Source organism: Pleurodeles waltl, chromosome 10, assembly GCF_031143425.1.
Source record: "Pleurodeles waltl isolate 20211129_DDA chromosome 10, aPleWal1.hap1.20221129, whole genome shotgun sequence".
Lineage (NCBI taxonomy): Eukaryota > Metazoa > Chordata > Amphibia > Caudata > Salamandridae > Pleurodeles > Pleurodeles waltl.
In genome coordinates, this window is record NC_090449.1 from 666,853,812 (window position 1) to 666,870,861 (window position 17,050).

The window sequence follows — 17,050 nt, forward strand, 5'->3', positions numbered from 1 at the left end:
CAGTTTAAACGGATTATGTAACCATTCTGTACAAGTTATAAGGAATGATAACCAGAATTCAACTCATTGATCAAGAGGAGGAGTACAACCCCTAGTAAAGCTTCCTTGACTCGGGGCAGAAACAGCGTTAAAGGGGGTAGCAGAGTGATACTAGCACGCTTAATGTCTTTTGATAGTTACAGTATATATAGGGCTAGAGGAAAAATAAAATTAAGGAAAAAAGTGTCACTGTAATGACATAGTAACAGTTTTGTAAAAATCATAAACCATCTGTTAGTACTACCTGATTACCAAACCATTAGTCCTAGTTTTGTTTGCTGGTGGATGACACGTGTAACCAACAGGCGCTATTTTATTGAAAAGCTTGTGGGGAGCACGGATATTTGTTATGTATATATTTGTTTCGTTAGATTGTGTGTTTGTAACGTTGTTGCTATGTTGGGAACAATGTACAAGCTACACATAGCAAGTCAACCATTCCTGCAGCCTTCAGATTGGTTACATGACATGCACACTACTGGGATAAAGTGTCGCAAGTAATGTACTGAATTGTCACACACACACGTGAAAATGATGAAAATGTCACAAGAAGGCAACCTGAAAACTAAGGGCCATATGTACAAACACATTTTCCCATAGACACAGAATGGGTAAAAACCTTTGCTACATCTGGCCCTAAGGCCCGTATTTATACTTTTTTAGCGCCGCATTTGCGCCGCTTTTTGACGCAAAAACGGCGCAAACTTACAAAATACAGTTGTATTTTGTAAGTTTGCGCCGATTGTGCGTCAAAAAACGACGCAAATGCGGCGCTAAAAAAGTATAAATATGGGCCTCAGACTTTTAAATTGTCAGAGGGTAAATCAGTGTGTTAAACTGCTATACACAAGCAGACCAAAACACGGAAAGGTCTCACATTTTCAAACTGAAGAGCTGAGATCAAGGCTAGTATTGCTTTGCACTACCGCAAGGGTACTGGGAATCTCCAGAGAAATCTTTATTTAATAATTTAAAAAAAACGAAATTGGAAGTGATAGGACGAAAGCATTGTTGAAAATGTGGAAAACCGAGAGGTCTATTGAAGCGAGCAGCAAAGGGAAACCTTCCATGTTGGCTGCGGTGTTTGCAAACATCACTCAAGGATTGCACTTTTCTCCCATTGACCAATATGACTTAGCATGACAGTAAACACTAGACCGAGCAAACATCAAGGACATAACATAAGCAAAACACATGCGCACACCTCTTCACTTCGATCGGTAAACGGAGGGCCGTGTGTTTCTTTCTTACCTCGCCTGCAATAAATGCATTAACACATAAAATCAAACACTTCTGATCTGCAGTCTCGTTTGTTTTAATTCGTTTATAACTAATGCAGATCTTTGCAACATCGCTGGGAAGAGCGAGTACTTCTGAGTTCTGACAGCTGCAGCGAAAGGTTTGATAAGGGAAACTGTGATGCTACCCTACCCAGAATGGTGCAGTGCCACATGCTCAAGGATGGGCAGACTGCAGACTACAGTAGCAGAGTTTTAGGAGGTTGTATGGATTCGTATTTTGTGTTCAACGAAAAACAGAACGTATGTATCATTTGGCTCCAAATTTGCCATTTTATTTAAATGTGAATCTGTGACAACACAAGCAACTGCATTGGAAAAATATCAAGTTAGAGAGAGTGTAGGAAAGGTTGCACTACTTTCCTGGAGAGTGATTTTATTGCAGCCACTCCCACTCGCCCTCTTCCATGGTGGGCTTGTGCCAGGCTCCACCTCCTGGGCTCCTCGTATCCCACCCAGCTTCATTATACAAGCTTGAGAGACTTGTGCTGTTCCTGTCAGCGAAAGGAAGCTACGGAGGCCGTGCAGCTTTTCTGCAAGGCTGGTCGGGGTGCGTTGGGATCGTTTCGGCTGAACCCCGTGCTGTCGGTGCGGACGTGGGGAGCCGGGGCTATGTGCGTAAGCTTTGCGATTCCCTGGCGGGTCGAGTGTCGCTGCTACATTTTACATTAATGAAGACATCAATACAACTCCAACTTACCAGTTTAGAAGTGTCATTCGTAAACTCTAAGCCAAATTTCAACATGTTTTTACACAATGTTTGCTACCCACAGGTTTTAAGGGCAACCTGTCTCTCCATATTATTCTGTTGATAGGAGCACTGTCTTGAAGAACAAGTACCGGCCTCTGATGCGGCTTTGGACTAAAGTCCGTGGCTGCTTCTGCCCCAGGGGGGCTGTTGTGTGCGCGTTACCCTGGGGAGACTGGTTAGTGCTGTTACCATGGGATAGTTGATTTTAAACAAAAGCAGGCAGAACTGCAATAATGAGGTCTCCACTGAGACCCGCACTGCTTGCTGAGCCAACAGCACTCAGCCAGCGCTGTTATTTGAAAGCAAGGATGTAGATCTTGCAGTGGCAGCAAGGGTGCTGGCACGATTAAAATAAGTTCCAGCAAAGAGGATGAAAACAGTACTTGGGCCTCCGGACTCTGATTAGAGCAAACACACAAGGAACAAGCATTGGTAAATGCAGAAAATATATCACAGCCAATAGAAAAGGAGGAAAAGTAAGTGTAAGTACAGGAACAAATGAAAAGCAAGGGCAAGATGTAAGCCCCTTTTAAGATATATTTAATACAATAGATTTCACAGACCCCAACTATAAAAAGGGCAATAAAGAAATTTGGAACTAAGCACATTTCTGGGAGTGAGTGCCTGTGGTGATTGGTTCTGAAATCATTAGGGTGCCCAGGGAAACCTACCAAACTCAGACATTTCAGAAATTGAGACGCCTATGGGAGTCCAATTCCATTACTCAGAATAACCTGCTAACATCAATCTTCAGTACAAAAAATGTAATTTACTCCCATTTCTGTGACGGAAAGCACTGAAATTTGCGAAGAGTGGCAAAGTGCCACCAACAACCATTCAAATGCTCCTACCAATAAAATCTGTGCTCTGATTTTTGGGATTAATGTGTACCTGCTGCATTTGGGCCAGGGCGTTGGCTGGCACCCAGCAATTCCTACTAAACTCAGACATTTCTGGAGACAAAACACCACACAGAGTTTACAGTAAATGTAGGCTGCATGTTAACCACCACTTTCCCTTATGCAGAATACCTTGCAAAAATTGAGCTGGGGTTCATAAAACTGATCTTACTCCCAATTTCTCTGATCTAAGTTTCTGAAATATACAGTGAGGGGCATAAGTCTCATACCCATCACTGCTACGCTTCTTCCGATAGAAACATTTCCTCTTACGTGTGGGTAGCCTTGTGCACGAGGCACGAAAGGCCCAAGGAGAAGAGAGTGGAAAAATAAAGAAGTTTGAAATTAGTGTGATTTTGGTATCTGGGCACCGACAGTGTTTGGATCCATGGTCACAAACATTTCTGAAAACTAGCAATATTTTTTAGTCAGTAGTGAAGACATGGTGAGCTTTGCTTACAAAAGGCTAATGTCCAGGAGATCACTTAGGTTGATCAGATATGGAAACAAAGCTTGATAAACCACATATAGCAAAAGAACTGGGATTTAAGTAATGTAAATTCTTCCGGGAGGGACATGAATGTTTTCATATTACAGCTTGGATTATGTCCCCCTGGTGTGGTGACCCTTTGTGTGTCCCAACTAGTGGCATGCGAAAATCACGTAATTACATTCATTTTGGGAAAATGCGGCAAAATACCAAGAATTCAAGCAGAATCCACAAAATGCAAATCTATCATTTAGCACTATATTTTAAAATTATGTCATAGATCAATTGTTTTATGAGAGGATGCATTTTGTGCAAAAAAAACCTGAAAAACACAACTGCAATGCATGTTCTGGTTGTTCATGTTGTTCCCAATCTCCTGCACTACAATTTTACCATGAAGTGCAGTGTAAGTATGCAACATGGAATTATGGCGTAATTTCAGAATTTTCACGTAGCAAGAGTAATGCAAAATCCTTAAAATTACACTAATTACATCAGCTAAACTTAAAGATTGCCCGGGCCAAGTCTCTACCTGCAAACCCTTACGTAGCCAGCACCTGTTGTAGGAGTGTGGTGGTCCCTGGCAGAGTTTGACAAGCCAATGTCTTATACCAACCCATCATGCAGAAGGTGGCTTGCCATATCCTAATCATGACTGATAGAATGCCCAAAGGCAGCCATTCTCCATAAAGGAAATGCATCAGTTCATGGTGTCCATCACCCATCAATTACTGCCACATGCCAGGTTTCTCCCGGTGTCAAAATCCAACCATTAGCCACTGCTAGGTGGTATGCCCAGTTAAAAGGCAACAATGTCTGCCAGATCCATATCACAAGGTGACTGTCAACAATTGCAGTGCTCACTCTTGACGTTCAATTATTCTACAAAAAGGACCAGATTATGGAAAGAACATTCCTAATGAGCTGAGTTGGTATATTCTATGGAAACTTTTACAGGACATAAAGCATCCTAGTGAACAGGATTATTTTGGCAAGTTCTACTCAATCATTCACGTGTAGAGTGTGCTACTCACTTGCGAGGGTCTCAAGGTGCTGGGAGGAGGGGGCGGGTGGTTGGGGCGGAGGTGGTACTGCTCGAACAGCCAGGTCTTGAGGCATTTCCTGAAGGTCAGCAGGTCCTGGGTCTGCTGTAGGTGGACGGGAAGGGTGTTCCAGGTCTTGGCGGCAAGGTGGGAGAACAATCTGCCACAGGCTGTAGTTCGGTGGATACGAGGAATGGTGGCGAGGGCGAGGTTGGCGGAACAGAGTTGACGGTTGGGAGTGTAGAAGGTGAGTTGTTTGTTCAGGTAAGTAGGGTCGGTGTTGTGGAGTGCTTTGTGGGCGTGGTGAGGAGCTTGAAGGTGATCCTCTTGTTGACGGTAAGCCAGTGTAGGTCTCTCAGGTGGGCTGAGATGTGGTTGCGGCGTGGGATGTCAAGGATGAGGCATGCAGAGGCGTTCTGTATATATTGCAGTCTTTTCTGGAGCTTGGTTGTGGTTCCAGCGTAGAGAGCGTTGCTGTAGTCCAGTCTGCTGCTGACTAGGGCCTGGGTGGCCATCCTTCTGGTTTTGGTGGGGATCCACCTGAAGATCGTGCGGAGCATGAGGAGGGTGTTGAAGCAGGAAGATGAGACAGCGTTGACTTGCTGGGTCATGGTGAGCGATACTAAACCGATCAGGGCGATTGTTAGTGGTGTCCTTTGCAGCAGGTCGTTTTTCAGCATATCCATCAGTTTGACCACATTGCTCTCCCACGTTCGAGAAGCAACGTCTGAACTGAAAATTCTAAAATATCTTATCCCTCCTTTTGCAGGCCTCAGTCACAAGTACACAGCCCAGTCACCCACCCTAACTGCTGTCCAATGAAAAAATGCAGGACTTCAACTAGGTGACATGTAGCCCAGAGAGCAACCCTAACTCATTCAGTAACTTCACTGAACTTGGTAGAGGCCTCTCCATGTCACTCAGAGACATCAAGAGGTCATCCACATACAGCAAAACCTTGCCTTCAATCCCTGGCTGCCATACAAAACCTCATGCACAATTGTTTGTGTTCATTCCACCAGCAGCTCTATTTCTGCAACAAATGGAAGAGGTGACAAGGTCCTACCCTGCCAAGAACCCCCATACAATTAGGAAGGTGTCCGACAGTGTACCAATTATGTACATCCTCGCAAGTGATTTGGTGTGAAGTAACCGGTTATAAGTGAGAAAACTGGGCCCAGATTAAGGGCCTGATTATGACGTTGGCAGAGGGGTTACTCCTTCACAAACGTGACGGATATCCCGCCGCCATATTAAATGTTTCATTATATCCTATGGAATTTGTAAAACGGCAGATGGGGTATCCGTCACGTTTGTGACACAGTAATCCCCTCCGCCAAGGTCGTAATCAGGCCCTCTGTGTCTCTAAGAACACAAACAGGCAGCTCCAAATCAGCTTCTCAAAATATTTCTGAAGAATTGTCATTGGTGCTCACAGACCCTCTGCTGAGGTGAGTGCTCTACAGAGACAACAAATATTGCGCCTCTCTGACCTGGGGACATGAGGCCCTTTGCTATTATCTTCACCTCTATGTTAAGAAGGGAGAGTGGCCTGTGTGAAGTACCGCAGTGAAGCAGCCATGCCAGTTTGGATATAACAGTAATGATGGCCTCGCTGATGTTACTCAGCAGTAACCCTGCCTACCAAAATGCAGCATACATTGCTAATAGATGTGGAGGCAGTAGGCCCGCATTTCATTTAAAACATTCTAGCAGGAGACCGTTTGGTTTAGGTGCCTTTCCAGATTGTATTTGGCTCATCTCCTCAATACTTTTCTCAGTCAGAATCGCACGGTTCAGTAAACACCTGGTAACACCAGAAATTGCTTTAACTGGAAGGTATGAAATAAAGTGCCCTAGGGACGTTTTCTCCACTTCATGCCCCAAATGTAGAGACTTTCATAAAATTCCCCTGCTGTTGCCACAGAATCTGTAACTTCTTGCCCTTTGGTGCTTTTAATACTGACCACAGATGCAGTTGGCTCCCTCTCGCACTAACCAGGAACAGTAGCCTACTTGCTTTGCCCCTCTGGTCATAGAGCTTAAATTCACATGAGACCTAGGCCTTCATGGCCTTCCCTAACAGCAGCTGACAAACTGCATTGGGGTACACTATTTCATACAGAAGCAGTTCTGTGGCCTTTAACCACTAAAGGACTTCAAGCGTCAGAAGATCTAATTCCACACTCGCTGTTTCGGCTTGCTTGGTTTTCTGTAGTGTGGCCAATAGCTCTACTACTCACCGCCGACTCAAAAAAAAAACCAGATAGCCTTAGAGTATCCACTGATTCATCACTTTGCTGAAATTTTGTTTTGTTGACTCCTTTATTATGTCCTTGAGTTTTTCATTCAAAAGACCCCATGAATTGAACCTCCAGAATCCCAGACTGCGTGCCACTCAATTTTTGCATGCAATACTCACTGAAGCATAGTCAGTCTGAAAGCCTAATGGCCTGCATAGGAGCGAGCCCCTGTAACGCAAAGCACATTAGTTGATGGGATCAGAAAATATTCAGAACAAAAGAATGACTTATGTGCCCCGGAGAAGAATATATATTTCCTCTCCTCCAGGAAGTGCCCTGGCCATAAATCACAATGACCATATGCCAACATAAAGGTCTCAAGGGAAAACCAGCTATCAGCTCATGTGTCCATTTGGCCACGACCATCAAACTTTATGTCCTTCACGCCACTGAAGTCTCCTACAATTATGATTCCCAGTTGGGTATCTAACATAAGTGACCCTATCTGAGACAGAATTGTACTGGCCAAAGACAGTGGGGCATAGACAATGAAGCATGCAAGAAATTACCCCCTCACCGGGCAGATTGAGTAGGTAGGATAAAACAAAGGCATCAGAGCAAGTCTTTCGCTAGCCCTCATCCAGCAGCCCAAAATTATTCAAGATAATATAACTCAGGAGATGCATATCATCTTGTCGTCCTCAATACCCTACATTCTCTCTAAGGTTAAGCACCCAAAAAACAGTTTGCTCCTTTACCTTCCTAAATGACTGCATATCTAAGATGCTAGCGCTTGTCAGGACCTGACCAAAAGTTGCCCTCAGGGCCATGAAAGAAGCCCTGGGAAAAATGTTCATACCAGCTCCATATTATAATGAGTGTCTGCAGTGAGTGAGTCTGTCAATCTCCAAGAGGATTTTTGGGGGGTGAAAGCACAAATGATACATGCATGTTGAAGAAAACTGTGCGAGTGTCCGCAGGGCTGTTTACCAGACAGGATAGGTGATCATCCCTTGGTGCATCCAACCATAAAAGCACCTCTATGGTCCTCGGCTTACCTGGAGTATTCCCTGTACATCATACACCCAATTGACCTCTGATGGCTGTTGACGATGCTACTTGCTTGCCACGTCTGTTCATCACACAGACAGAAGATGAAGTTTGCAGTGAGCCTATGGACTACTGTGGAGCATACCCTGCTCTTGTGTGCTATGCCGAATCCAATTCTGATTAAGCATTTATCGAGTAAGTTATTTTAAAGAGACAAAGTTTCGGAGCAATATCACATACAGGGCTGAAAGTACCTTCTGATGGGCTGGTCCTACCACTTGGATTTCAACAGTAGTTTCTTTACTGAAGCTCATTGGTTAAGCATCTCTTTAGTAGTTCATTTTGTTGGACGAATGAATGTACCTTTATTTAGTTTGTGGGCCACCCACTATCAGGCACTGCTCTGACTGGTGATATCAGCCAACTGGATTGTGCAAGGCTATCTTAATTAGCGCCTAGGCATTTCCTTGATACCTTTAAGTTAATTCTTTCTTGGACCTAAAAGGGTAGCTGGCTGTATGTGGGAATGCGGGAAAAGTCTGTGTTTATGGCTTTTGCTGTGTTTATAAAGAGGCTCTGCATATCTATGTTACGTATAAGGTTAGTATCTCTAGCCAACTGTTTGGTTAGCATATGCATTTGCCTAGGGTTGTTGATTGTTCCTTCGAAAGTGCCCGAGGTTTCTCTAAGTAGGCCAGCAAACTCCACTGTGGGAATCAATGTTTAAAGCAAAACAGGCATTAGAGGTCTGTGGACCTGAGCTTGTCAATAAACCCACAGGCTCCATCGCCCTACTGGAATACTAAAGCTTTGTGTGGCATCTATAATACACAGATTCCAAACTAATCGTGAAATTAACCTACTGAGCATTAGGACAAGCATATCAATGCGGTATGATATTCCCTGAGACTAGGTGACAATAGACATGAACAATATATTTTACAGGTTGAGAAATGTCAGCGTCTCGACTGGTTGTGACTGAGAGACTCCATAGCTACCATGTTGTCTATCAAGAAGATGCATTCCCCGTATTCTAACTCCCCCTGTAATGGTAAGAGCACATCTGGACTTCACATGTAGCACCTACACATATAGTGTCACCTTCACACTCACACAAGCAGCGTCCACCTCGCTCTGCAGGCCTTTATGCTAAATTAAAGCACCCTGCAATACTGCCTCAACATACTCCATATATGACCTGCATAACCAGAACACTACTGCAGCTGTCACTCAAACAATACCCTTCACTCCTTAAATAAGTCATACCAATTAGCTCCCTTTCCAACCATGCATCAATGCATCTTTATACACTCCTAAGGCGTGAAGAAAGTGCTTCAAGGACAAAGTAGCAGCAGCAATGCTCTATTTCCATAACAATGACCTTCCTTTTAGGAATAACAGACTGAAAGTAGCATAACAGGCCTTTACTTCATCTTTGATCCCTGAACCACAGGGCTTGAGTATATTATTAGAATCATACATCCAACCAACATCTAAATTAACGCAAGAAGCGGGGTATTTGGAACTCCTTGCTACTGATTGAACAGCAAATAAGATCCAATGCATTTTTTAGCCTTCCAGGTCTCCTGTCCTTCCTTCCTTCTGTGAGCTTCGAACCTTTTCCCGAATAGATCCAAAAATTGCTTATGGCAAATGTGCTTTAGTAGTCCACATTTATTACATTGTTTTCTTTGACTACTATAGTGGTAAAAAATACAACGCACACACTTTTAATACATGGTGCATCACGACCATCTCCTAAAAATCCAGTTTTTCACAGATCCACTTCCCTCAGTAAAGGCATATGATGGAATACCGAGATATGAATATGCTCCATGCAGATCACATACACATAATGCGAGGATCAAAATACTGTGCACTGTAAATGTATGCACAGAATGCACTTAACTCCACAAGCAATGCATACCAATAGCCCTAAAATCAGCAACCGTTGTCCAAGATGTAAAACCGAGAAGGGTACCTACTGTGCTAGTACTGTGCACACATGAAAAACTATAGGATTTGAGTGGTGGGGGAATTGCACAAGACATCTGGTAGGGACATAGCAGCTGCTCCCAAACTCTGTTTATTATAGCCTTAGAGTCTGCCGTAGCAGGCTATATCGGTCATTAAAGGCCTGCTCTAGCATTAAAGGCCCGAGCCAAAGGTGCGGTCCTTTTACAAGGGAGCAGGACTTTTATTGCCAGTATAGCCCAGCTACGAAGGGCTATATGGCAATTAGAACATTCTGCTACTAGAGAGGAACATGCTGCCACTAGACGGCAGAATGTTGTAATAAATAAAACAAAGATTAAGATCCCCTCAGACTTGGTAAGGCCTTTGTTCACAGCTGTTGCTGTAAACAAAGATCATTGGAATGTTGACACTCCGGGCTTTTATCAGCCAGAAAAAGCCCAGAGCACTCCATTGTCTCCAATGCAGCCCCAAACATTCCAATGTTCTAATAGAAGATATACCTCTCAAAACAAAAAAAAACAAAAAAAAGAAGAGCCATTTCCTACAAATGACCACGAAGACCATAACTTGAACAATGAATTAAAAAAATGAGTAAATGGATTGAAACAGAAAGTGATGTCAAGAGAACACCCAACACAAACTGACAACACCCAAAGCAAAATTAATACATGGGTCATTGCGTTGAGTAGATAAACATACCCATATTTTCACAAACTACCAAAAAGAGAGATACGATTGAAATGGCAATGCAATTTTATAAAAGCAATTGCAATAACGGATAAGGTATTTGTGCAAATGGTTCCGAAGTTAAGGGGTAATGATCTGGAAAAGGGCGAATGAAGCAATACTTAAGAATCATTGATTACAGTTAAAGATGAAACCCACAATGCCACTTGGCAGTTTGTGAGATTTTAAGTTACTAGAATTGGCTGTTGTACTGTGTAAATAATAATAAAAAAATATCTAAACAAAAAAAAAATAACGTCATAATGGAGCTGATGCAGGTTTTAACATACCTGGGTCTAACTAGTAGGAAAAAGATGTGTTTACAAGGACATGCATTTACTGGCACGAAAGACACGCTTCTACGAACAACAAAAAACAGTATTTTGTAAAAAGGGATCCTTACCTTCGGCACAGGGAACTTTAGTTGATTCAGCTCTAAGTCACTGACCAAAGGAACTGTAATTCGATTTGGAAGCACAAGGTAATTAGATATAAGATCCTGTATGATGGTGTCTGATAGGCCGCTGTTAGAGACAAAAGAAATTATATTAGTTTAAAAAAAATAAACTTTCTTCGAACAAAATGCATTATACCCACGGGCACAGTGAGATATGGCAGAGTAAAAAAAATCATAAGGGACCCTTGAGGCCCTGCCCTGTTAATGAAGCAGGAAGATAGTAGTGTCCCACCAATCATAAGCACCTGCTGTGGGTCAAGTTATTTTCTGTAACATATGTCCGACAACAGTGGTTCCCAACCTGAGGTCTGGTGACCCCTCGGGGTCTGTGAAGCCTCTTCAGGGGGTCTGCGACTGCTTAGAAAGTTAAATAATATTAACAGAATGTGTCCCCAGCTTTCAGTAATGACTCAGTGGGGGGTCCACTGATTCCAATAATGATTTATTAATGATGAAGTGGTGGTCCACAGAAGGCAAAAGGTTGGGAACCACTGTCCTACAATATGCAAAAAAAGTTTTTAGGTCAGCAGCAATTCATTTTAATAGGGAGGTGGTGTGATCTATTAAGCTGCAGACATTGGAATAGGGAGACCTGGATTTAAATCTTGACATTTACACTTGAAGAGGGCCACCAGATGGTTCACTGGGAGAAAAGTTAATGCCGACGTAAGTGCATTACAATAGGTGTAGTGGGGAAACGATATAATGTTCTCATTTACTGGGTAAAATGTGCTTTTTGAAAGCACGTGGAAGAAACAGCCACTTATCTATTAGTTGTATGCTATTTTTCTTGTTGACAAAAGATAGTAGCAGTGTTCTATCAAAGTCAACAAATTTTGCTTTTTGTAGAGAAAATAATTATGTGGCGGGGAGAAAGGCAGACACTTACCACCACAAGCCATTCTCTAAAATATCTTTTAATATAAACCAAGCCAAGTTCAGCTTTGAACATATTTACATCTTTTTGTCCAGGACAGATCACTATTAGTTAAATGCGAGGACTTTAGTTTGGCCCCATTTCAGCTCCCCTGTGGAGTTCCACAGGGGTCCTCTCTAAGCCCGATCTTGTTTAATTTGTATGTTGCACCACTGGCGGGCTTGGTGCTCTCCTTTGGATTTCAGGTGTCCTCCTATGCTGACGACACCCAAATTATTGTCTCCTCTCAAGATAAGACGTTGGACATAGCAAAAACATTTCAGTAATGTATGACAGAAGTGAAAAACTGGACGGATCTAAATTGGCCTAAGATGAAGATGGGGACAAAACTGAGGTCATTATCTTTGGGGCCAATTCATCTATATGGGATTCAAACTGGTGGCCAGAGTCGTGTGGGACATTACTGGTCCCCTACACTGCGGTCAAAAACCTTGGGATTGTGTGTGACTCTGCCTTAACCTTCAAAACCCAGGTTAATAAAATCACCAATTCATGCATTTGGATTATTAAGATGCTTAAGAAAATTCTTCCTTTCATACCTCAGGACCTTGGAGTAACGGTAGTTCTGGCCCTGATCGGATCGAAGCTGGACTACTGTAACACCCTGTATCTTAACATCATTCAAGCATTTCTAAATAAGCTACAACTTATTCAGAATCAAAGTGCGCGCCTGGTACTGGGTCTAGACAAGTTGGCATCCGCCAAACAGAGTTTGAATGAACTCCACTGGCTACCAATCAGGAAACTTAATATTTTCAAAACACTGTGTCTCACTCACAGGGCCCTCTACTTACAGGTCCCTCATTCCCCTCTTCCATCTATTAGGTGCTACATGCCTGTTCGCCCCCTCAGATCAGCTAATCTCAGGTTAGCTTGCCCTCCCTTTTTCAGCAGCCGCTGCTAGATTATGGAATTCCCTCCCTTTTAAAATTAGAAATACCCACCTTCTTCTGTCTTCCCACAAACTAGTCAAAACCTGGCTATTTCAATCTTAATTGGGAGCTGTAGTAGAAATTGTGTTTTGGCTTTTTAGCGCTTTGATACCTGTGGTCAAAATGTGCCTTATCAAATACACTATACATACAAACATACATGTAGGCTAAAACTCAATTTTTCTCCTGTGACCAAGATTTTTCTAGGGGGAAAGATAACAAATACCTCTCTTACTCTTAATATTGGTTTTCTCTTACATCTCCTTAACACACCTGGGGCAAACCCCTTCTCACTCTCGACACTTCCCCCTCCTGGATATTCACTGTCTACCCTCTCTGAGTCCATAACGTTTTCAAAGCAACATGAGTTAGGTGGGAAGGGTGTATGTACACATGGCGGAATTTTGTAAGCATTCAGCTTTTAATTGCTGGGTCATATCCGGTGTAAATTCAATACAGCTCCAATTTGACGTTGCTTTCTTATTCTCTTTTATGTCTCCCCTGCACACCCAATGACTATGACCCACACAGTAACATTAAAACACAGCAAGATAATAAGGATTTGTTAATGGCAACAGCCAACACAAGAAATTGTACATGTTGTAATGTTTCAGTATTTTTATAAACAAAATCGAGCCAAAACATACAAGTTAAATTAAAATATGAACTGTCTACGCCAGTGGGTTAACTTTGTGTTCTGGGTACTAAAAACACTATATTATTTTAAATTGTGAAATATTTAATACAGTGCAGAACAAGTGAGGAAACTGAATGAGGACTGGGAATATTTTAAGTTTTGAAAAGTGCTTTCAGGATTATAGTCAAATAGATTGGGACTGTTGAAAAATTGTGCTAATCAATGGACAGGAATTAGGCCTTTTAGTTCTTTGTCCATCCTTCTCCGTTGGAGTTCAGGAAGCCATATTAAATACACTACACAGTTACTAATTTTTCTTTTATACTCTCAATAAACAATATAAAGTAAACATCTATTTCATATCTATTAGTAGTTTGAAAAGCAAACTTATTTTGATGTTTGTTTTTATAAAAACACTTTATTGCATTTTGACACGATAACAGTAGAACAAGTGCCTTGCCCAGACGAAGAGCCACATTATAACAGTATGAGTGTGCAATCCCAGATTAAGGCAAGAGCCGTAAATCCCACAATTGCGACAGCCCGATTCTCTGCAAACATCTTTACAATAGGCTGTGCTAACCCCACAATTTCTTCCAGACTTGATCATATTTGCGGGGCCATCCTAGAGCCTTGTAAATGGTTTCCTCTAATTTACCACACCAGTAAATGCCCGAGTCCAAGCCATAATCGAGAGGGCCTCTAAGACAGTACAGGCTAGGGCAATGTCCCTTTTTGTCAACCAGCATGCCCCAGCCAATATACTGTCCCCCCTGGGTCCTCCTAAATCAGGTATACCCAGCAGGGCGACTCTAGGATCTTTAGCTATGATCGCCCCCACCACAGTGGACAACACATCCAGAACAGCCTTCCAATATGCCTGAATCACAGGACATAACCATACCACATGGAAAAAGTCACTCACTGAACTCCTGCACCTATAGCATGCAGAGGAGAGAAGGCCCGCTTTATGCAGACGATGGGGTTCATGTATGCTTGATGTAAGTGTTTAAACCGTATAAAGCGAAGTCTGGCAGAGATCGTCAAGGTGCCATGAGCCATGCAGGCGTCTCTCCAGTCCGACTCATTCACTTTCCCTACATGATCCTCCTATTTTCGCCTCAGAGGGATCAAGGACATAACTGCATGCACTACCAGGGATTTATACATTTGGGAAATACCCCTTTGCTTCCGTTGCCTGTTGGACCTGGCCCTTTTAGAACAGTCACCCCCAAACTTTGTGCCTCCTTCCTCCTACTTTTTCTGACCTGTTTTTGTTGGCTTTAGGACTCTGGGCACTTTACCACTGCTAACCAGCGCTAAAATGCATATGCTCTTTGTCTAAATTGTATTGGTGATTGGTTTATCCACGATTGCCACATCTGATTTATTAGTAAGTCTCTAGTATATGGCACCATGTGTGCCCAGGGCCTGTAGCTCAAACACTAACAGTGGGCCTGCAGCACTGATTGTGCTACCCACATGATTAGCCTGGTAAACATATTTCAGACCTGCCACTGCAGTGTCTGCCTGTGCAGTTTTGGACTGCCAATTTGACCTGGCAAGAGTACCCACTTGCCAGGTCCAAACCTTCCTTTTTACTACACGTAAATCACCCCTAAGGTATGCCTTGGTTAGCCCCATGGGCAGGGTGCAGTGAATATAAATGGTGGGGCATGTAGTGGTGTGTTTTACTTGTTCTGATAGTGAAATACTGCCAAATTCGGTTTTCACTATTGCAAGACCCATCTGTCCCATAGGTTAACCAGGGGACTGCCTTTAAATAGCTTTTAAGTGCAGTTTCCCATTGGGAGCAGATAGAGATAATGAGTTTTGAGTCTCTGAACTCACAATTTAAAAATACATCTTTTGGTGATGTTGGTTTTTAGATGGTCTGTTTGAAAATGCCACTTTTAGAAAGTGGGCATTTTCTTGCATAACCCTTCTGTGCCTCTGTCTGGCTGCTGAGTATCCGTCTGGGTCAGACTGACAGCTGGGCTGTTTGTGAATTCACTCTAGACAGTGACACAAAGGAACCTGAGGTGTGTCAAGCATATATTGATGAGCCTTCCTGAGCTAGAGTGGGAGGGAGGAGCTGACACCTGCACTTGAAAGGGCTGTGCCTGCTCTCACACAACACAGTCTCCAACCCCCAAGGGTGTGTCTGAGGCAGGGCAAGGAAGAGGCAAGGTCTTGTGCACTACAAAGACTTTCCTTTAAATGTTTGCCTACTTCAAATGCAGAAATTAGTATAAGTATTGGACTGCTGACCTCACAACTTCAGACTACTTCTGGATCAAGAGGAACCTCTGCCAAGGACAAGCACTTGAAGCCTGTGGAGGACCTGCCACTTTGCCTGTTGCTTTGCTGTGCTGGCCTGCTGGTTCTGCCTTAAGAGGGAAAGGACTGGACTTTGCTTTCTGAAATCTTGCTTGTGAAGTTTTTCCAAGGGCTTGGAGTGAGCGTGCCCCCTCTTCTGAAGTCTCAGGGCCATCAAAGAATTCATCTGCCAGCCCCTGGGCTCTTCTGTTGAGTGTCTCAACTTGCTAAGTGGTGCCAAAACCAGTCCCTGGGCCCTTAGAAGTGGAAGCTGGTAACATGTGAGGGAAAAACCATGCACTGCTGTGTGTGCATCAGAGAATAGACAAATCCCCATCCCGCGGCTGAAAATCTGACATAGTGCCTGTCTTTTAGTTGGAGAAATGACGCAGCACCTGTTCTCAATGTAGCTCCTCGCACAGCGCGTTGGAAATTTCCACGCAGAGACCCTGTGCATCAGATCTTCAACCTCGCACCAAGGAACAGAGGCTGTGTATGTGGTAATCGATGCATCGCTCTCCTGCAGGAAAATAAACGACCTATTGCCTATCCTGCGGGGAAAGTTTCGACATATGGCCTCACTTGTGAGTAAGGAATCTATGCATCGCTTGCTTTTCTGATGCACCATCGCCCTTGCAGCTTTATTTTTGATGCATACCAGGTACTTTGTTCTAAAACAATGCATCCATTGATTTCTATGGATTAAGACTCCTTTTAACTTCATAAATTAATATCTCTTTTTGATTATGTTGTATTTTGGTTGTTTTGGTCTTGTTTGATTTAGATACAAATTGGCTATTTTTCAAAACTGGTGTGGAGTTTTCACTGTGTTATTATGTGTGGTTTCACAAATACTTTACACATTTCCTCCGAGATAAGCCTGACTTCTTGTGCCAGCTACCAAGGGGGTGAGCAGGGGTTATCTGAGCTCTTACCCTGACTAGAGTGAGGGTCTCTAATTGGACAGGGTGTAATCTGACTGCCAACTAGAGACCCCATTTCTAACATTGCCCATAAGAATCTTGTTTTTCGAAGGGCTATATTCAGGAAAAGTCTGAGAATGTTGTTGTAGGCATGTAGGGCGTGTCTGAGCAGTAAGTAACAGAAACATTGGGAATTGCGTATATGGAAAGCAGCTTGGATCTCTTGTAACGCTTTTATGTGGTTGCCGCTTCACACGTCACCAAGCTTCGATATCCCAACAGAGTCCCAACCCTTGAATCCTTTTAGGGTGGATACCTGCTCCAACCAT

General features: G+C 43.1%; 1 protein-coding gene across 2 annotated transcripts in view; it reads right to left on the minus strand.

Annotated features, from left to right (window-relative positions):
- The window catches only part of ESYT2 (extended synaptotagmin 2), a 542,370-nt gene that overhangs the window by 128,664 nt on the left and 396,656 nt on the right, over window positions 1-17,050 (minus strand). For both annotated transcript variants that reach the window (XM_069211166.1, XM_069211165.1), the window contains exon 8: window positions 10,920-11,040. In XM_069211166.1, the coding sequence (XP_069067267.1) occupies window positions 10,920-11,040 (121 nt within the window). The remainder of the gene's footprint in view (window positions 1-10,919; window positions 11,041-17,050) is intronic.